This window comes from Centropristis striata, chromosome 15 (genome assembly GCF_030273125.1).
Source record: "Centropristis striata isolate RG_2023a ecotype Rhode Island chromosome 15, C.striata_1.0, whole genome shotgun sequence".
In the NCBI taxonomy this organism is placed as follows: domain Eukaryota; kingdom Metazoa; phylum Chordata; class Actinopteri; order Perciformes; family Serranidae; genus Centropristis; species Centropristis striata.
This window is the reverse complement of record NC_081531.1, coordinates 33794990-33812626: the sequence shown is the minus strand read 5'-3', so window position 1 is coordinate 33812626 and position 17637 is coordinate 33794990. Positions and strand designations below refer to the sequence as shown.

The following is a 17637-nucleotide window of genomic DNA, read 5'->3' as shown; positions in this document are numbered from 1 at the left end:
TGGACATTTTTGTCTTCTAACATAGTTTTTTGGAGGGAAGCAGAAGGGTTAAATGCTGCTCTGTGTGTTACTTGGTGTCCTTTCTTCACACTGCTAACCTTGTCAAGTGCAGCAAAAATACAGTAGGGAAAAAATGATTAGACGACCCTTTTTCCTCAATTTCTTATTTATTTTAATGCCTGGTACAACTTAAGGGTACATTTGTTGGGACAAATATAATGATAACAACAAAATGGCTCATAAGAGTTTAATTTAAGAGCTGATATTTAGCCATTTTCCATGATTTTCTTGATTATAACCAAAATCATTATTGGTTGATTGGAGCAAAAACCTGCAGCTGCCAGCCCTGTCATGGATCGGTTTTAGGTACAAAGCTGAAAACCCCGCCACAAAAACAGACAATCCCTGCATAGCAAGTCCTTAAAAACATATTTAACCCATAAGAACCCAGACCCAGTAATCCTTAAAGGAAAATTATGGGGGATATACCACAGACCAAGTGGACCACATAAAACACATTTATGATGTTTTTAAAAAAAAAATACTACCCCTAAATGTCAAAGATCTGTGATGTGACATGTACAATACATCGGGCGTTTATTTTTATGATATTTCTTATTTTAAAATTTAAAAAAAACTCATTTTCTGCTTACAGAAACCCAAATTTGCCTTTTTCTTTGCATTTCCATAACATATATCAAAATTGTGACAGGAAATATGGTCAGAAGAAGTGAAATGCAATACAGGACACACTATTAATTGGTTAGGATTGTTAAATGGGTTTAATCTTAGATTCTAGAAGGTTTAAAGTGTTTGTTACACGGGTGTCACCATGGGTTCTTATGGGTTAACAGTGAATTGTTTATGCAGATGCAGGCGGAAACACTACTCCAGCTCTCCAGCAGGGGGCTTCAGCCATCTGACCAGAAACTTATGTTACCTGTGAGTTAAAAACAAACAAAACAGAGAAATAAATGACATGAAAAAGAAGGGGAACTGAAGTTATAGCTTATGTGAGAAATATCTGATGCTAAAAAACATTAAAAATGTGCCCTCTGTGTCTGTACCTCTTTGCTGATGCAGGCTCCACACAGGCAGCCAAAGAGGCCGTTGAGCATCTGAACGGCACAGAGCAAAATCTGCAGACAGCTGGCTGTCACTAGGGTCATGAACAGTCCAGTGTTGAACTGCACCACATTCTTAGGCTCTGTGCATTCCTCCCACAGCTTGGAGTCGGTCAGGTAGGTGGAGTTACTGCATAGAAGAAGAGGCTTAGGTAACGCTTTATAACAGGGGTGTCAAACTCAAATACACAATGGGCCAAAATTTAAAACTTGAATAAAATCGCGGGCCAACATTGAACAAATAAACCTTTTAATATATACCAAACATGTTTTGCTTTAACATTAAATATGGAACCAGCAACGCTTATAAACATACAATCTATAACTAAATAGTGCAGACATGCAAAAACAAGTTTCAAATAAAAAACACATCAATGTCATTCATTTATTAAATAAAAAATAAATAAAAATCGTATGCCTCTTTTCTATTTGCATCCTTCTGATTTAAATATCAAAATAAACTTTTTCAACAGGTTAATAAATTCTGCCTTTCTTTTCGCCATTTTTGGGAAGGGGTAGCTGGGAGACAGCTCTAGCTTGAGGTTGCTATGACGACTGTCACAGAGGAGCGTTTCTGGGTCCTGTCCTGATTGACGCGCCAAAACAACAGCAGGGCATTGTGGGATTTGTAGTATTGGCTGTAAATGCGCCGTATAATACCAGCGGGTCAACCATCATACCATAATTTGGTATTACCTCACGGGCCAAATAAAATTACACTGCGGGCCAAATTTGGCCCACGGGCCAGAGTTTGACACCCCTGCTCTATAATAAGGTCCTTGTAATAACCATTAATAAACAAGTAATAAGGCCCTTGTAAGTCCTTACAAGATGCTTATTAACATTATTATGTGTTTATAAGCTTATATAAGTGTTAATAATGGCATTACAAACACCCATGACCCCCCCATTATGTCTTTGCCATGCCTTTATTAATCTTATTTTGTTTGCTTATTGATATTAAAATATACTGTATTGCTCATCTATTATAAGTTAACTATAAGTTAACTATGCTTTTTGCAACTACCGGATCTAAAGCAAGAACAATGCCTTATTACTTGTTAATTAATGGTTATTAAGGACCTTATTATAAAGCGTTGCCGAGGCTTAATAGAAAACCACAAACCACAACCACACTAATGTCTTCAGGAAGTGGTTTCTGTTTGTCACCTGTTTTTAAAAGGTGTGGTCCATGTCCCACCAACAGAGCAGAAGGGCCCGTTAGTCAGACCGAGCACCGCCACAATGAAGCTGTACGTAGCACCGGTTAGCCCCACCGCAGCAAACAGGATGGACAAGAACATCTGCAGAAGTGAAGTGATGAGCAAAGGTCAGAGATTTTAATGTTTTGCCTCTCTGTCTGTTGAAACCAACTCCAACAAGACTTTCTCACACAACTTAAGTGTTGTTTTTGAAAATAAGAAAAGGAGAAATTGTCTGTGCTGTGGTTTAGATGCTGATGCATTATCATACCTATCTTAGAACAACATGTTGTGTAACGGTGATGCAGCATCATGCAGCATATTTCTGGCTTCCTTTAACGCTTGAGTCTAGTTCAGTGTGACAGTTTTTCTTTCTTTCTTTTTCTCTCTGTATATTTTTTTTAAGTCTGTATAATTTATACATTCTGATTGTGATTCTGATAACCATAGTCTTAACTCTTGCCATTTAAATTTTTTTATTTTTCTTATAATGTGAAATGTGTGACTGACTCACCCCACAGCGATTTCCACAGCAGCCCTGTTCTCCAGTCAGGTTGATGTAAATCGCTGGGATCAACACCTGTGGTGCATACGTTGAAAGGAATTTAGATGCAGCATCTGTGTAAGTTATGTTATAAATGGGTTTAGTTGGAAAAATTAGGAACTTAACTATGAGATTACTTTTGTGTATTTAGGTTTGAAAGCAAACATTTTCACACTGCAATTAAAAAAAATACTTAAAAAATTTAAATTAAATTAAAAAAATAATTAATATATTAAAAATAATACTTAATATATTGCGAGTAAAATAAAATTGTAATTAAAATGTATTAATACAGATCAAGATCTTTTCTTTGCAATCCCAAACTTTGGATTCAAAAGAAAAGCTTTTGTCATTTCTAAACAAAACATTTGGATTTGCAGTTACAGATAACTTTTTAATTTGCATGAATACATTTTTAATTGCAAACTTATTCTACCTGCAAATAAAAAATATAATTTCAATGTGGATAGTTTTCAGTTAGTTTACATAAAAAAAACAGATTCCAGAAATATTTAATGCCATGAAAAATTAATTAAAAATAAAATCCAAAGATTTTCAAATCTTTTGACTCATTCATTCAGTTTTATTAAGTACAAAGTCGAGTAATCTAATGCTCAAAATGGGAAACTTAAAAAAATAAAATAAATAAATACTATTTCTGAATTTGATGCATTTTTTAAATTTACATTTTACAGAGTGTCCCATCTGTGGGTTCTAACGGCACAAAGGTGATCTTTTATTTCAGAAACTTGCCAACGTGTTCAGGTTTTTGACAAACTTGTCATACGAAATGTGATACTTTGCTTTGGTGAAGAGGAAAGCTGCACCATTAGAGTATCTAATATACACTAAAATATGTGGTATGTAATGACACTAGTGATTAAACACTATTGATCTAAAGTTTTACTAGATTAAAAGAATCATTGAAGCACACAATTAGGACCCAAAACAGGCAAGATAATAGCAAAGCCATTAAAATAAACAATATAAAGCAGGTTTTTTTTAGTTTAACCTGAGACGGCACATTTCAGAAACAACTTTGAGTAACATCATTCAATAACTCACCATTAAACCTCCTCCAACGAGCCCCCCCATGTAGTAAACCTCCTGAGTTAGGTGTTTTTCTTTGGCATACTTGACGTCCCCGCCAGGAAAGAACAGCACAATGTTACAGATGATGGATATAAGCACGAATGGGAACAGAGTAACAGCAATGCAGCTGGAACACTTTCCAGTACACATGTTGTCCGAGTGAAAACTAGAACTAACCTGCTGCAAGAACTGCTTGTTCATTAGGGTTTTACTCAAATCCTTCCTGTTTTCAGAGAACAGAAGTCCCACTAATGACTAATGACTAATTTTGGATATACATAAAATAAAAGTATAAATATGGCAGGATGAATAAAGTAACTGACAAAATTCAAAACCTGTCAACATAGAACCACAAAGATGTGCCCTACTGTCAACATTTAAGTAGCTCGAGAATTTTTTTCATTATTTATGAACAGACTTCATCACTGCTTCTGGTAATGGTGTCTGGTGGCCTGCAGGGTTGAAATATGTTTTCTTTAAAAAGATCGCAAAGTATACACTGTTTATTGTATAAAGAAAATATAAAACGGTCATGAACATTAATTGTGACTTCTCCCTCGGACTTTGAATGGATCATAGGTTTATGAAAGTTTCCGTTAGAAAAAGGCTATTTCTGTGATATTTCTATCAAAATCACTTTATTCTACATGTCTCATTTCAAAAACATCGCCCCAAAATAAATCCTGTTCAATTCAATTTTGGGCTCCTTAGCAACTGTAAAATTGGGCATTATAGTCAAATTTGAACTTTCCAACAGTCCTGGAATGGATCATAGGTTACGAAAGTTTCCATTAAACAAAGTAACCTTACCAAAACAAAGCTAAAAATTTTGATATTTCTGTCAAAATGACTTTACTCTAAATGTCTCATTTAAGATGTTGCCAAAAATAGATTGTTATAAATAACTATATCCTGTTAAAAACATTAAATTCTGTCCTCAGAAATTGGTCCTCGGCGACACTGTGAAGCCATGATTGATTCTGCTGAGATGAACGGCCATGTAACAAATATTCACTGAAAATCTGTTTACACAGAGCAGAGAGGAGAGGACAGGAGAGGTTGTAAAAATGCAAATAGTTCAATATGTAAAGCATGTGGAGACCCAGTTTTTTCTTTCCAACATTCATGACACATGTGGGCACTTGGAAAAGTGTTGTATATATAAATTCCACTTTATTTAAAAAAAAAAAAAGAAATTCAACTTGTTTTTTCTTTTTATTCTTTTTGATACACATTATTATAATTGTGTTATTCTGCACAAAATACATTTTTGGGTTGTTCCCACTTCCAGCCATGATTGTGCTGATTCCATAGAGCTGCAGGACTTTATTGCAGTGAAATACAAGGACACAGCGAGTAAAATGTACAAAGAGCAAAAAAAAAAAATGGCCTGAAGGAGCTTGTTGGGGTTCAGATGATTAAATCGCCTATATACTACTGAATACTAGAACACTGCATTTCTTTCCAAATGTATCGCTGTAGTTTTTGTCTTTGAACATCCTTTAGGGCAGTGGTTCCCAACCTTTTTCTTGAGGGACCCACATTTTTACCATTGTAAACTTTGGCGACCCCCCCATTGTCTATTGCTTCTATGAAGCCGAACTCAATGTAACTTTCATGGCGCCCTCTCTTTTTCTTTTTGAGATATTCAGCATTTTCGTCTCCCTGACGCTTCACCATTTTTCCATTAGCTCTGTGTTGCCGCTAGGTGAGGTTACCGCTAGGTGAGGTTACCGTTAGGTGAGGTTACCGCTAGGTGAGGTTACCGTTAGGTGAGGCTACTGTTAGGTCAGGCCATCGCTAGGTGAGGTTACCGCTAGGTGAGGTTACCGTTAGGTGAGGTTACCGCTAGGTGAGGCTACTGTTAGGTCAGGCCATCGCTAGGTGAGGTTACCGCTAGGTGAGGTTACCTTTAGGTGAGGTTACCGCTAGGTGAGGTTACCGCTAGTTGAGGTTACCGCTAGGTGAGGTTACTATTAGGAGAGGTTACCGCTAGTTGAGGTTACCGCTAGGTGAGGTTACCATTAGGAGAGGTTACCGCTAGTTGAGGTTACCGCTAGGTGAGGTTACTATTAGGAGAGGTTACTGCTAGTTGAGGTTACCGCTAGGTGAGGTTACCATTAGGAGAGGTTACCGCTAGTTGAGGTTACCGCTAGGTGAGGTTACCATTAGGAGAGGTTACCGCTAGGTGAGGTTACCATTAGGTGAGGTTACCGCTAGGTGAGGTTACCATTAGGTGAGGTTGCCTCTAGGTGAGGTTACCGCTAGTTGAGGTTACCGCTAGTTGAGGTTACCACTAGGTGAGGTTACCGCTAGGTGAGGTTACTATTAGGAGAGGTTACCGCTAGTTGAGGTTACCATTAGGAGAGGTTACCGCTAGTTGAGGTTACCGCTAGGTGAGGTTACTATTAGGAGAGGTTACTGCTAGTTGAGGTTACCGCTAGGTGAGGTTACCATTAGGAGAGGTTACCGCTAGTTGAGGTTACCGCTAGGTGAGGTTACCATTAGGTGAGGTTACCGCTAGGTGAGGTTACCATTAGGTGAGGTTGCCGCTAGGTGAGGTTACCATTAGGTGAGGTTGCCGCTAGGTGAGGTTACCGCTAGGTGAGGTTACCACTAGGTGAGGTTGCCGCTAGGTGAGGTTACCGCTAGGTGAGGTTACCTCTAGGTGAGGTTACACATGTCCTTATTCTCGCGATATAGCCTTTATTTTTAAACTTTTCTATAGTGATTTTTCTATTTAAATAAATGAATAAACATTTAACGTAGCCCTTATTTAGTTGTTTTTATCCCACTAATGAATTAAATGTTGACTCATCTATATTTAACACATTAGATTTATTACATCCCTTAAAATCAAGAGGGCTTCGCGACCCCCCGTGGATCTTTGGCGCCGCCCTGGGGGGGTCGTGACCCCCCTGTTGGGAATCACTGCTTTAGGGGACGTGTTTTCCCCACGAAGTTGAACCCCTCAGAGATAAGAGCGAGCTGTCCGGGCTCTGTGTCCTCTCTGCTGGGGAACCTTTGGACCACTCCCCCTGCTCCACCGAGCAGTGTTTCTGGCTACAGCTGACCCACCATGGCCGCTGCTCCCATCAAAAACTTCCTGGTTACCTTTTTAATGCCAGAAAAATGTTACGAAGAGCTTGTGGTCAAATTGCACGTGCACGGTGAGACTCGTGGCGAAATTAAGGTCAATAGCGTGAAATGTTGCGGAAGAAATGTTTGCAGATGTGCGCGAGGCGTTGGGGGCGGGGGGTTCAACGTGTACAGCTTGTTGTTTTCTAACCTTAAACTGTTATGTATGTATGTGCTATATTTGGGCTATATTTGGGCTATTCTTAACGTTTACAAACTCATATTTTAGACACATAGATTTCCACATAAATAGCATTTGAACATCTACTTTATCTGCTTGTTTTAATATGTTTTTATTTATGTTTATTTCAGTGCCTTGCTTAAAGTTTGCAATGAACAGAATTGTCGGATTATGGATCATACTGGACACATTCCTGGGTAAGACTTTAAATCTGATTTAATCAGTGTTGGGGGAAGTATTCAGATCCCTTACTTAAGTAAAAGGACTAATACAACACTGTGAAATTACTCCACTACAAGTAAAAGTCCTGCATTCAAAACTTACTCAAGTAAAAGTACAAAAGTATCAGCATCAAAATGTACTTAAAGTATCAAAAGTAAAAGTATTTGTTATGCAGAATGGACCCACTCAGATTGTTTTATATATTCTAAATATCTTATTACATTATTTGTAATGTGCCTTTTATGTAACCAGTGTTTTAATTTAGTAAAGACAGGGCTCATTGTATCTATTTAAAATACTGTTATGAGGTTAAATTAAAAATATGTCTAATCACTTTAAATTGATCTTATATTTTATGTTATATCTCAACCTGTAAAGTAACTAAAGCTGTCAACTAAATGTAGTGGAGTAAAAAGTACAATATTTACCTCAAAATGTAGTGGAGTATAAGTATAAAGTTACATGAAATAAAAATACTCAAGTAAAGTACAAATACCTCAAAATTGTACTTAAGTACAGTACTTGAGTAAATGTACTTAGTTACATTCCACCACTGGATTTAATTACGTGACAGCAGCAGCAGGGCATCACAAACAATAAACAAAAATATCTCTTCTCACCGTGATTGATCATTACTGATGGGATCTCTTTGATCAATCAAACTTTATGTGACCTGGCAGTACCTGAGGCTCACAATGGTGGAAGAAGTGCTCAGATAATTTTAATTAATTAACAGTGCAACAATGTTGATATACTTAAAGTCCTTCAACATAAAAGGCCAAAAAAAAAATAGCATAAAAATGTACTTAAAGTACCAAAAATATATTAAATGTAGATATATGTAGGTATTTATTTATGATATAACCCTGACTAATCTACTACTAATATTTTCCAATTCTCCTTTCTTTTATTTTTTTAATTAATTAATTTCTCTATTTTTATTTACTCTTTCCACCTTTATTATTATTTTATTTATACATTTTGCAGGAATGTATTATAAGTATAAAGAATATGACAATTGTAAATGTCTATTTACTTATTTTTTTTCTTTAAAGTACCAAAAATAAAAGAACTCATTGTGCAAAAATTTTAGAATAATATATATGTTGGATTGTATTTATTAATGCATCAATGTGTTCGTCACTTTAATGTCGTAGCTGATAAAGGTCATTTGAATTACTTTAAACACTTCTGGGAAGCTTAATCTATAATAATATATCAGCATGCATGTGTTGGTTATATGTTGCATTAGGAATCTGAATCTGCAAAAATATATATTGAAATAAATGTAGAGGAGTTAGAAGTACAATCTTTGCTAGAGTTCCTCAAAAGTAAGTTCCTCAAAAGTAAACTAAAGTACACTAGTCCAATTAATTCCCACCGTTGACTACTAACAGCTGTGTCAGTGTCGATATCAGAAAAAAACTCCACATCAGCGTGTCAGTTATGCAGAAGCAAAGACATTACACAACTGAATTATACCACAGTATAATTATAACTTTATTTCTCTAGCACCTTTTTAAAAAATAGCATTTACTTTGACAGACAAAGCCTGCACTGAAGTAAACACTGCAATTTGATATTAATAATTGGAAGCTTTATTCCAGCGATGGCATTGTTTTACACATTATTGTTTACATATTTATTTATTTTATTTATAAGATCACACACGTTGAAATTTCAGGACATTGTACATTCAAAAACATTAGAAATTATGTTTCGAGTGGTAAACATGTCAATTCCTGTTTGTATTCAAAAAATGTTTAAATTAAGGCAGGGGATTTATAACTTAAGGGGGTTAATGCTAATGTTTGAAACTCAGAAAGTCAGAACTAATCTTAAATACAGATGTGTGTCAGTTTTGGGTGTAAAATGATGGATTAATGGACTAAATGATGAAATAAAGATGTGTAATTCTATGTTAGTTTTCAAGAAGACTTTAAAATCTAAAATTATCAAGGGTTACAATGAAATTTGGTTGAATTAGATTTTTCAGTTTAAGGTATCATGTGTTTTGTAACAATGTGAATTACTCAGTTAATGTAATGTATATAATGTAATGTAGATGGTACAGGAGAGGCAAAAATAAGCCTTTAGTGGGGCTTCAGCCTATTCCTTTTTCGGTTGCTGTCTGATGGATTCTTTTGTAAAAACATGATTTTATTTTGTTGTCTTTTTTTGTTGTTTTTTAACAAGCATTCATTCATTCAGATTGATTACTGATCACAACATCCACTAACTGCATCTCAATCTTTCTTTTTATATTTGATTGTGTTGATGTTCGCTCCCTCTTGCCCATTTCAATGCCTATGCCATATTTGGTCTTTTAATGTTCTTTATGAATAAAGTTGCCGTTGTCTGTCCTCTCCCTGCAGCACCGCTCCCTCAGCTGTTAAAGATCCTGTGGAGAAGAAGTGCAGAGGGCCTCAGTCTGAGCTCTGCGCTGCTGCAGCTGTATGCCTTATCGTGTCCTGTGGTGTACGCCATGGCCAACAACTTCCCCCTCTTGTATGTATTTAACAATCATAAGTATTGCGGCTTTCCCGTTCCTTAAAGCCGCTTGTGAGGCAGAGAATAGGTCCTGTATATTGATATGACGCGCTGCTGCTGCTCCAAGGAAGCACACCGAGTCCAGGGAAGTTTTAAGTTGTTTTAATGATTCTCAGCGGCTTTACACGCACTTGTAGATGTTAATTGTGTATTGAAGCAGATTACAAAATGATAACAAAAGCGGTCAACAAAAATTACGGCTTCCTACACTCGCCGCTCCCTTCACCCGTGCAGGTGAAGCACACTCTGATTTAACCCACCTGTGAGCTGTCAACTACGGTGCTCACATGGCCCGAAACCATGGCAACAGGACTAAACAAATTAAACACAAAATAATTAATCAATATAGCAATATATGGCTCCTACAATAAGTTCTCAGATCAGTCCACGAGTAGTTTAGTGACATCAGAGTCGCATGTTTTATTTCATAATCATGTTGCAACAGTTCCAATAACTTCTTGATTTTAGATTTCGAAACCAACACTGTTTTTTGAACTCTTGACACTCCAGTGTTCTTTACAATCTGAACACCAACTAGCTAGTTCAGGGTGTTTTTTGCTCTTTTTACATTTTACTCACTGTGGCCTCATTTTTCACTGCAATATATGAAATTTATAAATCATGCAGTGTTGTGGAATCAGCACAATAATGTTGTGAAGTGTGACAACTCAAAAGTTTTTTTTTTTTTTTTTTGCATATTAACAGTTATAATGACATAAATCTTTTTCTGATAAATTATTTTTTTTAAATTGGAAAAAAATGAAATTCATATATTCAACACTTGACACAAGCATCATGAAAGTTGGGGAAAAAAGTCCTATACATATTGAACTATTTGCATTTTTACAACCTCGACTTGCAACCTCTCCTGTCCTCTCCTCTCTGCTCTGTGTAAACAGATTTTTTTTTAGTGAATATTTGTCACGTGACCGTTCGTCTCAGCAGAATCAATCATGGCTTCACAGTGTCGCTGAGGAGCAGAATTTAATGTTTTTAACAGGATCTAGTTATTACAAACGGTTTATTGTATGTGCTGTTTTAAATAAGACATGAGAATAAAGTGAAATTTTTAAGCTTCATTCATCTGATGGAAGCTTTCGTAACCTATTATCTGTTCCAGGACTGTTGGAAAGTTCAAATTGCGATGATAATGCCTGTTTTTACTGTTTCTTTCTCTGATAAATGTTGTATTTTTGGCGATCTTTCAAAGAAAACATGTTTTAATCCCTCTGACGGGTTCAGAGGGTTAAATCACAGGACTTCATCCAATTCTGAGATGCTAGAAACTAACCCCAATGCTAACAAACGTGTTCTAGCTCAGTTAACAAGCTGTTTTCTCATGGTTTATCAACCTGTGACTCATCGGCTGTTTGCACAAGCCACTGGGTGTGCACTGGTCGCATCCGTCCAATCAATATTTCAACGCACACGCCTCAATGTGCGTCCTGTCAGGTTTTACAACTGTGAGGTCATAAATGTAAATGCGTTGCAGATAATTATGTTTGGTAGTTGTTTTGCAGCTGACATCATGTAACTGTTATTATAGATGTGGCCTTTTACTTTATTTTCCACAGTGCCTGGGGTGAGAGGCTCGTCACTTTGGCTCAGACTGCAGCAATTGTCTTCCTTATCCTGCATTACCGTGGAGAAACCCTCACAGGTTAGCTGCACCTCTCCCCAATACACTTCCCAAATAATTAATGTATGTATGTATGTATGTATGTATGTATGTATGTATGTATGTATGTATGTATGTATGTATGTATGTATGTATGTATGTATGTGTGTCTGTATATATATATATATGTATGTATGTATGTATGTATGTATGTATGTATGTGTGTGTGTGTGTGTGTGTATGTATATATATATTTTATACAGTCTATGATATATATATGTATGTATGTGTGTATGTGTACTATGTATGTATGTATATATATGTGTGTGTATGTGTTTGTATGTATGTGTGTATGTATATATGTGTGTATGTATATGTGTGTGTGTGTGTATGTATGTGTATGTTGTGTGTGTATGTATATATATATATATATATATATATATGTGTGTATGTGTATGTATATGTGTGTGTGTGTGTGTGTGTGTGTGTGTATGTATGTGTGTATGTATGTGTGCATATATATATATATATATATATATATATATATATATATATATACATACACACATACAACATACACATACATACATATATATATGTATGTGTGTATGTATATGTATGTATGTGTATGTATATATGTAAGTGTGTGTGTGTGTGTGTGTGTGTGTGTGTGTGTGTGTGTGTGTGTGTGTGTGTGTGTGTGACATACTTTGACTTCCTGGGGACTTCCTGAGGATGTTAATCATTGTAAGCCACTACAATGCACCACTTGTACCAGTCATGTTTGCATTAAACCACCTGCTCTAACTAAATGTGCCTCACACAGATGGATCTATCAACAGTCCAAATATCATTTGGTGCATGTCAGTACAGGAATTACATTTAGAATGCATAAGTATTGAGAAAGGTTATGATAAATTATATGTAGACAACGCTACAACAGGATGAAACCTGTTTGATTCAAATTAAGTGGCTGTACAAAAACAAAATAAGAAACTGTACAGTAGTAAAATAACACATGTTGCAATACCAATAACTGCTGGTTTGCAGAAGTTTGTACCACTGCTATTAGTCTGGGTGTAATAAATCATCTTTGTGTATTAAATTTAGTAATTTAGAAAAGCACAGAATATCCTTTATGTTGTGTTTTATTAGTGAGAAGAAGTCAAATGTGATCATTTATAAGTCTGGCTACTAAAAAGCTTGTGTGTGGTCGTTGTTATTAAATGTTAAGCATGGTTAATCAGCTAATGACGCTCTTTCATCTTTTTGCTCAGTACTTTCCTGGAGCGCCACCTTGTGGACTCATTAACTTCTCACAAGAACCTTTTGATCTAAGAACAATGACAACAATTCTGTTAAAAAATTAAAACGGCTCTATCGAATTGTTTTATGTTGAGATAATTATTTTAAAAACCTGCTTTAAGTCAGTGAACACTTAGGTTTGTGTTTAGTGTCAGTGTTTCTTCTGTGGCATTTTTTTCTTGTGCATAAAATTCTTCATAAAATATAATCTTGTGTTTTTTTTGTGCGGCAGGAATGCTGCTCCTCTTGGTTTACGGCGGTTTAATGTTCCTTTTGGGCTCGTACGCAGCTGCAGCAGTAGCCTCAGTGATGCAGGCCTCCAGTTTGGCTGCTTTAGTTGCAAGCAAGGTAAAAACTCAGTGGCTCACACTATCAAATAAAGCCTTGAAAAATGGGCAAAAAATATCTTAAAAAAAACAACAACAAAAAAAACAACTCAGTGGCTTCTCTTGTCTGTACAGCTTTCGGTGATCTGTGGAGTAAATGTACTTAGTTAAACTCCACATTTACTGTACTTAAGTACAATTTTGTACTTGAGTATTTCCATTTATGTAACTTTATGGTTTTTCTCCACTAATATTGTACTTTTTATTCCACTACATTAAGCTGCCAGCTTCAGCTACTAGTTACTTTTCAGGTCAAGATTTAATAGCATTTAACATTTAACAGCATTTTTTTTTTGCATTTTTATAAATTAAACCACGTGGCAGTATATTATGTAGTCAAAATGAGTCCTTCCCTGATAACAGAAAAATGCTGCTTACTTAAATGCATCAATCATAATAATAATAATCCAATAATATATGTAGAATATATACAGTACAGGCCAAAAGTTTGGACACACCTTCTCATTCAATGCGTTTTTCTTTATTTTCATGACTATTTACATTGTAGATTCTCACTGAAGGCATCAAAACTATGAATGAACACATATGGAATTATGTACTTAACAAAAAAAGTGTGAAATAACTGAAAACATGTCTTGTATTTTAGATTCCTCAAAGTAACCACCCTTTGCTTACTAGAATATAAGACATGTTTTCAGTTATTTCACACTTTTTTGTTAAGTACATAATTCCACATGTGTTCATTAATAGTTTTGATGAATCTAAAATGTCAATAGTCATGAAAATAAAGGAAACGCATTGAATGAGAAGGTGTGTCCAAACTTTTGGCCTGTACTGTATATAAAAATCTGTCTATTCTGCATGTTGAAAGCTTTTGCTTTTGAGACTTTAAGTACATTTTGGTGCTGATACTTTTTTACCTTTATTTAAGGTATTGAATGCATGAATTTTACTTGTAGCGAAGTAATGTTGGAGTTTGGTATTCACACTTTAAATGGGCTGTAAAACATGCACAGTGACTGAATACATTTACTTGATTTTGTTGTTTCCAGGGTCTCCAGGCTCGAACTAACTACTGTAACAGCAACACAGGCCAGCTGTCCACTCTGTCTGTGTTCCTGTCGTGGACCGGGTCTCTGGGTTCTATCTTTGTGTCTCTGCAGGTACGCAATCATGAATTACACACAAAGATAAACAGAGCTGCAAAGCTGTGTATATACACTACTCATACCAAGAGGAGAGGACAGAAGAGGCTGTTTACACAGAGCTCAGAGGAGAGGAGAGGCTGTTTACACAGAGCTGAGAGGAGAGGACAGGAGAGGCTGTTTACACAGAGCTGAGAGGAGAGGACAGGAGAGGTTCCAAGTAGAGGCTGTAATATGCAAATAGTTCACTATATAAAACATTTGAAGACAATGTTTTCCAATATTCATGATACTTGGAAAAGTGTTGTTGAGATCAATTTTAAAAAATGTGTTATGATTTCTGTCATTTTGCACAAAAGGCATTTTTGATTAGACTTTTGATACTTTTTTTTCATTTTCTCTCATATAAAAGATTCTTATTTCATTTATTTTTGTTTATTTTTCTGTCATTGTTGTCTTTACTAACTGCTTTAAATGTGTCTTTTAGGAGACAGAAAGCTTGTTTACCACCCTGTCACACACACTGTCCGTCTGCCTCAGCTGTGTTCTGCTGACTCAGGTCCTCTGCTACAGGAACAGCACCGCCACGAAAATGAAGATTGGTTAGAGGAGACATCATATATCATAATATGAAAATTCTTCCTGTCATTCAAGAAATGTTTCGTGCTTCTACGCAAGTTGTTGGCATGTTACTAACTCAAAGACAGCACAGATGTAGCAGGAAATGTTTACACAAACTTCATTTGGTAACACCTAAATGAATTAAGTTCTTTCAAATTAATTTAATAAGTTAGATAGATAGATAGATAGATAGATAGATAGATAGATAGATAGATAGATAGATAGATAGATAGATAGATAGATAGATAGATAGATAGACTTTATTTATCCCAAGCTGGGAAATTACAGTGTAGCAGCAGCATTACACACAGAGACAATAACAACACAATTAAATAATTAAATAAAAAGAACAACCTAGGCATACTTCAAGCAATGAAATATAAAAAATACAATAAAATGTAATGTAAAAATACAAATAAAGTGTCTAAAGAAGGAGTATGTATTAAGGAGTAGAATTTCAGTGCAGAATAAATATGAATATGCAGTATAAAAATGTTGGTGCTATGAAACAAATAAGGTGCAATGAACAGTGTGCATAAAAAACACATAAAGTGCATAACGACGGTATGTAATGAACCAGACTATTTGTTATTGTACAGGGTGATGGCATGTGGAAGGAAAGATTTTTATATATATATATATATATATATCTTTAGATTAACACAATTGATTTTAAATTAATTTGAAAGAACTTAGTTCATTTAGGTGTTACCAAATGAAACAATTCAATTAAGTTGATTCTTTTTTCAGTGCAGTGTTATTTGTACAAATATGCCTGTTACACATGCTACTACATTCATGTCTACTTTAAGACGCGTCATGTGCTGTGTGTGTCTGTGTAAATGCTATACAGTCATTCTATACATTTTAAATATAACTTCGCTGTTGGTTTTGAATTATTGTGAGGAGGAGAGAATAAAAAATGTTTTTTACTTATCTGAATTTTGTGAATGAGTTTAAAAAAAACGTTTGGCAGCTGTAGAAGTATTTTTGTCAATGTGAGAAAAGGTTTTGCATGCAGAACGTGTAAAGGGTTTTCGTAGCTGTAAAAATATTTTGTGTATGTATATATTTAAATATGTATGCAGTAATATTATCAACAGTGAGGTTTCACAAAGTCTAAAAGACGAATACATATTTACATTTCCTGTCTGTGGGAGGGACACTGAAATGAGTTACAAGCACAAATTTCACCCCTGTTTTTACACTTCAGAGATAATAATGAAATATGTGATCCCATGGGACTGAGTTCTTCTTTTCCCAACATGGTCTCACAGAAATCCGTGAAATAGCCACGGATTTCGCTTAACTCAAAATCCGTGGAATTGCCACGGATTCGCTCAAATTTCCGTGAAACTGACACGGATTTCGCTACAATGCAAGTTAATGACAGTCATATCCCGTGGCTATTCCAACATACAAAGTGATTATGTACATTCACTGAGTGAATATTTAGAAAATAAAACATATTTCTCGCTACAAATGTGATCAAAATCCATTTTTATGCAGAAACTAAGTCAAAATATTGATTTTTCACTAAAAATGAGAGAACCATGTTTTTTATTCTGACTGCTGGGACCTTGAAAGTCACGTGACTTGGAACAAACCAATAGCCACGGGATATGACTGTCATTAACTTGCATTGTAGCGAAATCCGTGTCAGTTTCACGGAAATTTGAGTGAATCCATGGCTATTCCACGGATTTTGAGTTAAGCGAAATCCGTGGCTATTTCACGGATTCCTGTGAGACCAGGTTGTCTTTTCCATATGCTGCTTGGTGTAGTTTGTAGTTGTCAAACAAGAAGTTATTTCTTTTTTAAAAGATATTTTTGGGCCATTTTTCAATGCTTTATTGATAGTGTGAAAGAGGAGAAGACATGCGGGAGAGTGCTCCGAGTTGGATTTGAACCCAAGGCCTCTATGGTACACGCTTTACCCCAAGAAGTTTCTTCTTAACATATTTGCTGCAGCAGGTGATTCTGAACCACAGGTTTGTTTGCTCCCAGCTGGTCAGTAGTACTTAAAATATCCACCAGATGGCGCTCACAGCCCAACTGTTGAGCCACAATCTGGTCTTTTACAGTACAGGCCAAAAGTTTGGACACACCTTCTCATTCAATGCGTTTTTCTTAATTTTCATGACTATTTACATTGTAGATTCTCACTGAAGGCATCAAAACTATGAATGAACACATATGGAATTATGTACTTAACAAAAAAAGTGTGAAATAACTGAAAACATGTCTTGTATTTTAGATTCCTCAAAGTAACCACCCTTTGCTTACTAGAATATAAGACATGTTTTCAGTTATTTCACACTTTTTTTGTTAAGTACATAATTCCATATGTGTTCATTCATAGTTTTGATGAAGTTACAATGTAAATAGTCATGAAAATAAAGGAAACGCATTGAATGAGAAGGTGTGTCCAAACTTTTGGCCTGTACTGTATGTCATAGAAATGTGACAATGTTCAATCTGATAAAGCCACTTGACATGAAAGCATTTTCATCTGCACATCTAAAAATGATCAGTGATGTTTCCAGGT

At 35.6% G+C, this 17637-nt stretch overlaps 2 protein-coding genes across 2 annotated transcripts; one reads left to right on the top strand and one right to left on the bottom strand.

Moving 5' to 3' along the window:
• Positions 1-154: 154 nt before the first annotated feature.
• Positions 155-4210, bottom strand: LOC131986680 (transmembrane 4 L6 family member 1-like). Its single transcript, XM_059351745.1, has 5 exons — positions 3936-4210; positions 2841-2906; positions 2295-2428; positions 1068-1254; positions 155-940 (listed from the first exon to the last, which is right to left on the bottom strand). Exons 1-5 carry the CDS (start codon positions 4161-4163, stop codon positions 932-934), a joined length of 624 nt encoding a protein of 207 aa, XP_059207728.1. The 5' UTR covers positions 4164-4210; the 3' UTR covers positions 155-931.
• A 2756-nt stretch (positions 4211-6966) lies between these two features.
• LOC131986679 (mannose-P-dolichol utilization defect 1 protein-like) lies at positions 6967-16489 on the top strand. Its single transcript, XM_059351744.1, has 7 exons — positions 6967-7132; positions 7413-7478; positions 9879-10011; positions 11628-11713; positions 13209-13324; positions 14376-14486; positions 14956-16489. The coding sequence occupies exons 1-7, from the start codon at positions 7042-7044 to the stop codon at positions 15073-15075; spliced, it is 723 nt and encodes a 240-aa protein (XP_059207727.1). The 5' UTR covers positions 6967-7041; the 3' UTR covers positions 15076-16489.
• The last annotated feature ends 1148 nt before the right edge of the window (positions 16490-17637 follow it).